The sequence below is a fragment of the Alosa sapidissima genome, chromosome 22 (assembly GCF_018492685.1).
Source record: "Alosa sapidissima isolate fAloSap1 chromosome 22, fAloSap1.pri, whole genome shotgun sequence".
Lineage (NCBI taxonomy): Eukaryota > Metazoa > Chordata > Actinopteri > Clupeiformes > Clupeidae > Alosa > Alosa sapidissima.
In genome coordinates, this window is record NC_055978.1 from 6763691 (window position 1) to 6773690 (window position 10000).

The 10000-nt window shown below is 46.9% G+C and overlaps 1 protein-coding gene across 2 annotated transcripts in view; it reads left to right on the forward strand.

Moving 5' to 3' along the window:
• The window catches only part of nell2b (neural EGFL like 2b), a 78354-nt gene that overhangs the window by 893 nt on the left and 67461 nt on the right, over positions 1-10000 (forward strand). For both annotated transcript variants that reach the window (XM_042079003.1, XM_042079002.1), the window contains exons 1-2: positions 1-89; positions 368-496. The exon at positions 1-89 is cut by the window's left edge. In XM_042079003.1, the coding sequence (XP_041934937.1) occupies positions 5-89; positions 368-496 (214 nt within the window). In that variant the 5' untranslated portion in view covers positions 1-4. The remainder of the gene's footprint in view (positions 90-367; positions 497-10000) is intronic.

Sequence of the window (10000 nt, forward strand, 5' to 3'; positions counted from 1 at the left end):
AAGGATGGACCAAGCATTTCTATCATTCACAGTTACAATGGGCTCGTTAAAAGTTTATTTTGCGCTTTGTACTTTTTGCTTCTTGTCAGGTAAGATGCTAGTTTAAGTAACTATTTCCATCGTTAGACTTGAAAAATCCACGAGGATCCTGGTGTGTTTTAAAAACGTTCAGCCACCGTGAACATATTACTTAATCGATATGCTATTTTTATCCATTATTTGAGAAAGCAATATTGTAATTTCCGCACCTCTGTCTCACCATGATATGCTACAGTGGTGTAATACGCTACTGTACAATTTACTGGGTGACACGGCATTCCGCGATACCCTTAACAGCCCACAGCTCATTCCAACCATGTCTCAACAGTTTCAGGTTTCGGGGTCGACCCTGCCCTGCGTGTTAACGTCTTCGACGAACTGAGGCTCGGAGAGACTTTCGCTGGTGTTTTCCAAGTTCAGGGTTTCCACAACGACAGCAGAGCATACCTGTTCCAAGGTAGGCTGACTGACGTCACGTCATTCCCATTCTCTCACCCACGGGCAAAGCTGTGTGTGAGTTTACACTGTCATCATCGCTTCCACAGGGTTGGGGAAATAGCTTCTTCCACGAATTTCGAAAATTGTGTTCCTGCGAATGAAATTCTAGACGTAGATGTAATTTACTGTAAAATAAGCAATACAAACCCAATATCCAAATCAGTGATGAAGACGTGGACACATCTGTCTGAAACTCATCCAGTCTGGCTGTGAGTGACGAGCTGGAACGCTTGAAACTTCATTGAGCTCGAAAAACATGATCAACAATATGGACAGCAATGTTAAAGGTGGTAGAGATGGCAAACAGAGCTAGACCCCCACAGAATTCAATAAGCCCTTGTGAATCACAGTTACATGGAAAATACTAGGCCATTATCTGTGCTTTAGTCCACCACTGCATAGTGTCCAGCCATTGACGGCAATCCAATTGAATGGTTCAGCAGTATGGCTAGAATGAAATTCTAGGATGCACACACACACACACACACACACAAATGCACATGCACAATTGCATGCACGTAAACAAGCACACACACACACACACACACACACACACACACACACACACACACACACACACACAGATGCGCACACACATACACAGAGAGAGAGAGAATGTTCATGTGGAGGGATGTTGTTTTAGTAGCTGGTGTCCAAGTCAGGCTTACCTAATTGGGGCAGGTGGCATAGAAATCTGATTGATCTCCCCTGCTGAGGGGCATTATGGGATTGTGGTGGGATTACTTGGAAAATGATGTGGTGACGCTCATGGCTCCATTCGCTCTGTTGCTCTCCTCTGTGTGTGTGTGTGTGTGTGTGTGTGTGTGAGTGAGAGAGAGTGTGAGTATGTGTGTGAGTGTGAGTATGTGTGTGAGTGTGTGTGTGTGTGTGTGAGGTGAGAGAGAGTGTGAGTATGTGTGTGAGTGTGAGTATGTGTGTGAGTGTGTATGTGTGTTTTTTTCTGCTCTCCTATGGATGTAAATGAAGAGGAGGAAGCAAGCCCTGGAACTGGAAATAGGCTCTCATGGGCTCCCCTCTTTCTATGTGCTGTCTCTCTCTCTCTCTCTCTCTCTCTCTCTCTCGCTCTCTCTCTCTCTCTCCCTCTCTCTCTCTCTTTCTGTGTGTGTGTGTGTGTGTGTGTGTGTGTGTGCGTTTCTGTGTGTATGTGTGTGTGCAGCCTTTGTGGGTGAATAGATGTGTGTTTGTGTGAGCAGAGTGGGAGCAGTTGATATGGATTTGAAGACAGGTGGTATAACTGAAGTGAAATATCTGTGTGTTTGGAGTTCCACATATGTTGAGATGAGAGTGAGACGTATAGCCACATTGTACCAGTATCGTGTGTGTGTGTGTGTGTTTGTGTGTGTGTTTGTACTGTATGTGTGCTTGTATGTGTGTATGGGTATGCCTTAATTGATTCAAGGATACTCCCTGCTCAGATGGCTTGGCAGTGTTTTGTGCCTATGTGTTTGTGTGTGTGTGTGTGCATAATATGTATGTGTGTTTGTGTGTGTGTGTATATGTGTGTGTGTGTGTCTGTGTGTTAGTTTGTGGAGGAAGAGAGAGAGGGATAGAGAGGATGAGATGTAGAGTGGGAGAGATCCTCTGGCCTGCTGTGAGAGATCAGGTCATCTGAGTCTCCCGCCTGCCTACCTGCTGAGAGAGAGATGGAGAAGGAGAGATAAACAGATAAACACACACCACACACACACACACATACACAAACGCACACACTGCACAAACACACACACACACACACACACACTGCTCACACACACTGCACACACACACTGCACACTGCACACACAACACACACACACACACACACACACACACACACACACACACACACACATACACACACCACACAAACAAACACACACACACACACACACACACACTGCACAGAGAGAGAGAGAGAGGTGGCCAGCTGATGAGTCATCGTTCTTCTGACAGCAGGCAGATGGAGGAAAGACATGAATAAGGAAAAGATGGAGAGAAAGAGAGAGGGAGGAACAAAGAGAAAGAGAAAAAAAAAAGTCATAATAAGACAAGGTGAGACAGGGAGAGTGAGATTCATTGCAGTATCCTGATGAAATGGTATACCTTTACCGGAGGAGGGTTGGTTCCCAAGGAGGGAAATTGCACACACACACACACACACACACACACACACACACACACACACACACACACACACACACACATTCTCTCTCTCTCCCTTTCTCTCTCACTCTACCACCTGCAAACACAAACACCAACACACTCAACACTCAAACACCAATTCCCAATCTGCCTTGATCGGGGGCTTTTTCCCATTACAAGTGAGTCTAGTGGGTGAGTGAGATTCCTTTTCCTGATGATGATGGTCTAGTACATTTAAAGGAGGGAGACATCATTAGGCTTCAGTCTGCTTAATGTCTCTTCACCCCTACCACATACCATAAGCGATGTGTGTGTGTGTGCGTGCGCATGTGTCTGTGTGAGTGTGTCTGGCTGGCTCATCTCCCAGGGAAATTCTCTCTCTTTCTCACTCCCTCTCTCACTTACTAACACACACACACACACACACACATACACATTTCTAGCTGATTCATACAATGTTAATTAGAGTTAAATCTTTCTTGTTGTGAATCTTTCACAGTATGTGTGCGACTCTCTCCCTCTCTATGTGTGTGTATGAATGTGTGTGTGTGTGTGTGTGTGTGGTGTGTGTCTGTGTCAGTGTCATCCTTATGGTGTGGCATAGACTTTTTTGATATACTCTTACGTAAAGGTAAACAGGGATTTTTCAGTCTATTTTTAGATCTGAAGGCTTCAGCTTTGGCAGGAGTCATTCACTATGGTTTCACATAAAGTGCACAGGTTTCTATGAGATTTTATGTTAGAATGTAGGGGCAGTATAGCTAATGGGTCAGTAAGAGATGGTAGGATTGTAACAATTAGTTGAATAATTGATCAACTATTAAATTAACTATAAAACTACTATACTATAAAACTATAAATATACTATAAAATTTCAGTTTTAGTATTTTTTAAGGACACTATACACTACACATACATACAAACACACACACACACACACACACACACACACACACACAACCTCAAACAGACACACATGTATCGCACACAGACACACACACACACACACACACATATGCACAAACACACACACACACACACACTCCCTGACCTGGATGGGCTAGCCCCAGCAGCAGCAGATCGAGGCAGCTGGTGACTGCTTGGCTGGCCGGCGGATCTGCATGGCCTTTAAAAGATGGGTGTGTGTGTGTGTGCGTGTGCGTGTGTGTCTCTGGGCGAGCACCAGATGTTTGGGCCAGTGGGATGGGGCTGGAGGCTGCCAGGAATAGCTCTGTCCCCCCCTGAGCTCTGGGTCTAGCCCTCCTGAGGGTGCCCTGGATGGATGAGGGGCTTCTCACTGACCGCTCCCCTACCTTAACGAGGCCTTATAGAAAAGGGTGCCCTTGGGCTTCTTTCTTTCTTTCTTTCTTTCTTTCTTTCTTTCTTTCTTTCTTTCCCTTCTTTCTCTGTAATGTTGGCCTGCACTCATCTTTCTGTTGCTTTATTCTTACCTTTTCTTTCGATCTTCCCATCTTTTTCCTTTCTTTCTTTTTTTATTTCTTTCATGTTTTCATGTCTCACTGTGTTTGACAATATTCAAGTTTAAAAAGCTTCAATCAGATCATTTCAGTGTTTTTTTCCTTAAAAATTTACACAAACCGAATAATCGATTAATTTAATAGTCAACAACTAATCGATTAATCGTTGCAGCCCTATCCTGAGTTCATTTTTCTTTTGCTTCATTCTTACAATTCCTCTTTCCCCTTTTCTCATTTTCCTTCTTTCTTTCTTTCTTTCTTTCTTTCTTTCTTTCCATTTTCCTTTCATTCCTCATTCCTGTACATGTTTTGGCATCTCTCTGTTACCTGTAAAGTACCTACTTGGACAGAAACAGCTTGTGTGCGTGTGTGTGCGTGTGCGTGTGCGTGTGTGTGTGTGTGTGTGTGTGTGTTGGGTTGCTTCTTCAATTGCTTGAACTTTTTTCACAAATTGGGTTTGTGATTTCTTGGATCTGTGCTGCTCTGTATAATTTTTTTGGAGTTTGTCAATTACAGTATACTGTATGTATCTTTGTGTGTATATTTGCTTTGCTTAGGGATGCAATGGTACGCTGTGCCCACGGTTCAGTATGTATAACGTTTTTGGGCAACAGTAATGCTACGGTTTTGGTATTTGAATATAAAAAATCCACTGATTTAAACAATTAACTATATATTTTGCCTATAGACAAAAATGGCAGGGCCTGGTTTATTTGACTTCTGCAGTAGGGTAAAATTTGAATTGCTTCGTCCAACTGTCAGTGGGGAAAGCTGAGTTGTCTGTGTCAGTTGAATTCTAGTTTGTTAGAATTCAAAAGTTACTTTGCTGCCTAAATGTGTGCAGAAGGGGACATTATAACGGACATTATTGATTATAACTGACTATTACATTATAACTTTTTATTGCGGTTCACGTCTGCATATTGAACCGTGGGGGGCGTATCGTTTGTGTGTGTGTGTTTGTGTGCTGTGTGTGCTATGTCTTTCTATGTCTGTGTGTGCTGTGTCTCTCTGTGCTGTGTGTGTGTATATATATATATATATATATATATATGTGTGTGTGTGTGTGTGTGTGTGTGTGTGTGTGTGTGTGTGTGTGTGAGTGTGTGTGTGCGGGTACAGCTCTGTTGTTACTGTGTGTGTGTGTGTGTGTCTGTGTGTGTGTGTGTGTGCGCGTGTGCCCAGGGCGTCTGGGTTGTGAGCCTGGAGCCTGACGGCCCTGATGTTTTGACAGCAGACTCAGACTGACCTCCCCAAGGAGCCACATGGAGTGTGGTGGCAGCCGCCACAGCTATCTAGTGTCACAGCTATAGTGTCAACCAACAGCGGCACACAAGTGACATGCACACACACACACACACACACACACACACACACACACAAACATACAGTGCATTTGCACTCATGACACATGTAAATATGGAAACATTATACAATTCTACATTACCATTGCTGTTGCATATACCGCTAGCACACACACACACACACACACACACACACACACACACACTCACAGACAGACTCCAGTATTTGGCCAGGCTCCCCCTCACCCTCTGTGGCTGTGCGGTTCCCTGTGCCCTGCTCTGTGGTGGGGAGTGTGTGGCACAGCTGGAGCTCCACTCGTTGGCCCAGAAAGCAGAGCAGAGGAGAGGAGAGGGGAGGAGAGAGGAGGAGAGGGGAGGAGAGAGGAGGAGAGAGGAGGAGAGGAGAGGGGAGGAGAGGGGAGGAGAGAGGAGGAGAGAGGAGGAGAGGAGAGGGGAGGTGAGAAGGGGAGCGGAGGAGAGGGGTGGAGAGGAGAGGAGAGAGGAGGAGAGGAGAGGGGAGGAGCGGAGGAGAGGGGTGGAGAGGAGGAGAGGGGAGGAGAGCAGAGAGCAGAGGAGAGAGAGAGGAGAGAGGAGGAGAGCAGAGGAGAGGAGAAGAGATGAGGGGAGCGGAGGAGGAGAGCAGAGGAGAGGAGGGGAGTGGAGGAGAGGGGAGGAGAGCAGACGAGAGGAGAGGAAAGAAGGAGAGGGTGGAGGAGAGCAGAGGAGAGCAGAGGGGATGAGGGGAGTGGAGGAGAGGGGATGGGAGGGAAGGTGAGGAGAGAGGAGAGGAGAGGAGGGAGGAGAGATGAGAGGACCGGAGGAGAGGAGGGACGGAGAGAGGAGAAGAGAGGTGGCTAGAGGAGGAGAGAGGAGGACAGAGAAGAAGGGAGAAAAAGAGGAGAGGAGAGAGGAGGAGAGCATGGGGAGGAGAGAGGAAGGAGATGAGAGGAGGAGAGGAGGGGGGGCAGTCCAGACCAGAGGAGAGGAGAAGAGCAGAGGAGAGGAGAGGAGAGCAGAGAACAAGAGAGAGGAGAGGAAGAGAGAGGAGAGGAGAGCAGAGAACAAGAGAGAGGAGAGGAAGAGAGAGGAGAGGAAGAGAGAGGAGAGGAAGAGAGAGGAGAGCAGGAGAGAGGAGAGCAGGAGAGAGCAGAGCAGGAGCCCCGTCTTCTGCCCAGCCAGTCAGTTAGCAACTGTCCACTCTAAATAGTGCTTCGGCTCAGAAGTGTGCCATTGTCATTGTCATTCATTGCACACACAAATTATGATATGATATGATACGTATGATTACAGTAATACAAGGATATTTCTCACAGGCTGTTACAAAATGACTGACGTGACCAAACTGTACTTCTTTGTTCAGGGTATGTTACAGCTGAAACATCGGTCTGCAACGAAATCTGAATGCAAACATAAAAACTTGCACTCTAGCCCTACATGATGGAATAGCTTGGAAGACCTACTGTCTGTGTGTGTGTGTGTGTGTGTGTGTGTGTGTGACAGCTTAACGGAACCCGGTGAGAGGTCTTTTACCTGTGGCTTTTACCTACCTGGTGGTTCACCAGATGTAACAGCTGAGCAGCCCAAGCGTCAGTTTTAGAAGTTCCGTTTTTAGGCGTTTGGTGATGATACGCCAACATGAATGTGAAACAAGACAGGTCCTGGTTGCTCCGCCCCATTCACCGACCCAGACCGCGCTGCAGCTTGTATACTGAACCACTTGCAGCATGGCGTCCTTGGCAATGCTATCGGTCTGCCAGCCCAGTCTTCTTCACAGTCAGGACCATGCTGATTCTGCTTGGGTGCCTGGTCGGTTGTATGGAGTTGAACCCCCGCTGCTTGCATTGGTGACTGACCCCCTTGCACTGAGAGTCAGGCTAGAGCTGTCTATCTCTCTCTCTGCCTTGCCTATCTCTCTCTCTCTCTCTCTGTCCAGTGGCTTGCACTCAGAGTCAGACTCAAGCTGTCTGTCTCTCTCTCTGCTTTGCCTCTCACACACAGTAAAGCCCAAGCTGTCTTTCTATGCCTTGCCTCTCACACACAGAGTCAGGGGGAGCTGTCTCTCTCTCTTCCCAATTTCTTGCATCTAGAGCTCATCTAGAGCCCTTCCTCTTTCTGTCAGGCTAGAGCTGTCTGTCTCTCTGCCTCTTGCATTGACAATCAGGCTGGAGCTGTCGGTCTCTCTACCTCCTGCAGTGAGAGTCAGGCTGGAGCTGTCTGTCTGTCTCTCTGCCTCTTGCAGTGAGAGGCAGACTGGAGTTGTCTGTCTGCCAATTGCATTGAGAATCAGGCAGGAACTGTCTGTCTGCCTGCCTGCCTCTTGCAGTGAGGGTCAGTCTGGAGCTGTCTGTCTCTCCGCCTCTTGCAGTGAGAGTCAGGCTTGAGCTGTCTGTCTCTCTGCCTCTTGAAGTGAGAGTCAGGCTGAAGCTGTGTCTGCAGGCCACTGGCTAAAAATGAAGCCCTTTGATGTGATCACTTCAGAGAAACCTCATCACTTATTGATGGGTCCATTAAAACACCACTGACAACTGAGCACCCGAGAAAGACAGGATGGAGAGAGAGGGAGGGAGCGAGGGGAAAAAGAGAGAGAGGGAGGGAGGGGGATAGGGAGGAGGACAGAGAGATGGAGGGAGAGGGAGAGGAAGGAGAGAGAAGGACAGAGAGGGAAGGAGAGAGAGATGGGATGAGAGAGAAGGGGAGAGAGAGGGGGGAGGGTAAACACAGAGAGGGAGAAAGCTGAGATGACATGGAGAAGGAGAAAGATGTAGAAGGGGGTGGAGATCTAGATAGATAGATAGATAGATATGAAGAGAGCTGGGTAGAGAGGGGGGAAGAGAAAGAGGAGGGACAGAGGGGGAGCAAGGAATTGAGATGGAGAGAGAGAGAGAGAGGAGGGGGTGGAGTGAGGGATAGGAAAAGAGAGACTGCAAAAGAGAAGGAAGAGCAGAGAAAGAAGGAGGGTAGGAGAAGCAGAGAGAGGATATAGTGGAGGAGAGGTGGATAGAGATACTGTATACGGGAGGGGAGGGGAAGAGCACAGCGGTGATGAAAGAAGAGAAGTCAGGCCAAGATCAGAGGTGTCACTGTCTAAACCCTACTCTCTCTCTCTCTCTCTCACTCTCTCTGTCTCTCTCTCTCCTCCCTCTTGCTCTCTCTTTTTCTCTTCTTTCTCGGCATCTCTCATTCTTCTTATTTTCACCTCCACACTCTCGTTGTTTGTTTTTCTTTTTATCTTTCTATCTCATTTCTCCTCTCTCTCTCTCTTTCCCTTTTTCTTGCTCTCTTTTTCTGTCTCCATTACCCCCTCTCACCTTCCCTCTCTCTCTCTCTCTCTCTCTTTCCCCCTTCTTCCTCTTTTCTCTTTCAATCATCTCCGTCAGACAGTCAGACAGCTCTGCGGGAGTCGAACCTGTCAGGTGTGTCAGGTAGTTAAAAGGTGACAGTGAAGGTGATAGTAGAACATGACGGAGGCGTTATGTGACACGGCTGCTCTGCCCAGACACACGCTGTGTGTTAGATCTCCTCTCCTGTCACAGCGCAAAGGACCGGCGCACACACGCGTGTCATTGACATAAAGCATTAGAAAGATTCTCACTTTACAAGGTCCATATGAAGGTTATTTTTGAAGTCTTATATATATATTTTATTTGTATTTATTTATTTGTGTAGCCTTTATCCGTTAGGGCAGCAAAGAGGGGACAGGGAGAGATAGAGAGAGATGGGAAGTGGGTTTGGGAAATGGCCTCTGGTCAGACCCAGAACCAGGGCCCCTTTGGGCACTATCTGGACCTGTGTGGTATGGGATGTAGGAAGGTTATTTAGATGATAGAATAGTGTCGGAAAAGAGTTGTTGCTTTAATGGTGCTTTACGTCAGGTCCGCTGTATTTTAGCCATTTTCATTCATTCATGCAGCTTTCTCTCTTTTTATTAGTCCATCACCCTCTTAACTTCTTCATCCTTCTCTCCCGCTCCCTTGTTCTCTTATCTTATGTATGTCTGTTTGCCAGTTTATATCCCACCCCTCTCGCTCTCTCTTTCTCTGTTAGACACATCTGTCACACTCTTTCTCTCTGTCACTCTCTTTCTCTCTCTCCTTTCTCTCACGGGATCAAAAGAGTATATATAATTCTCTCCCTCTCTCCTCCTCTCTCTACATTTTCAGGTTTATGACATCTCCCTCTCTTTTTGTCAGAAACACATCTGTCACTCTCTCTCTCTCTCTGTCTCCATCTCTCCCCTCCTCCTCTCTCTATATCTCCCTCTTGTTCCCCTAGTGAACCTGTTTGTGATGTGTGTGTAAAGTGGGTTTTCCGTGTGAAGACTATATTTATTGTTTCAATTAAGCTGTGTTCTAGTGTCAAGCACTCTCACTCTTTTTCTTCCCCTCCTACATCTCTCTCTCTCTCTCTCTCTCTCTGTCTCTCTCTCTCTCTCTGTCTCTGTCGCTCTGTCTGTCTCTTAAGGGTATGGTGGCTAGGCGTATTAAAATGGAGTTGGCCTATAACAGCCCAGAGTATTGGGGGGGGCCCTCTCTCTATCTC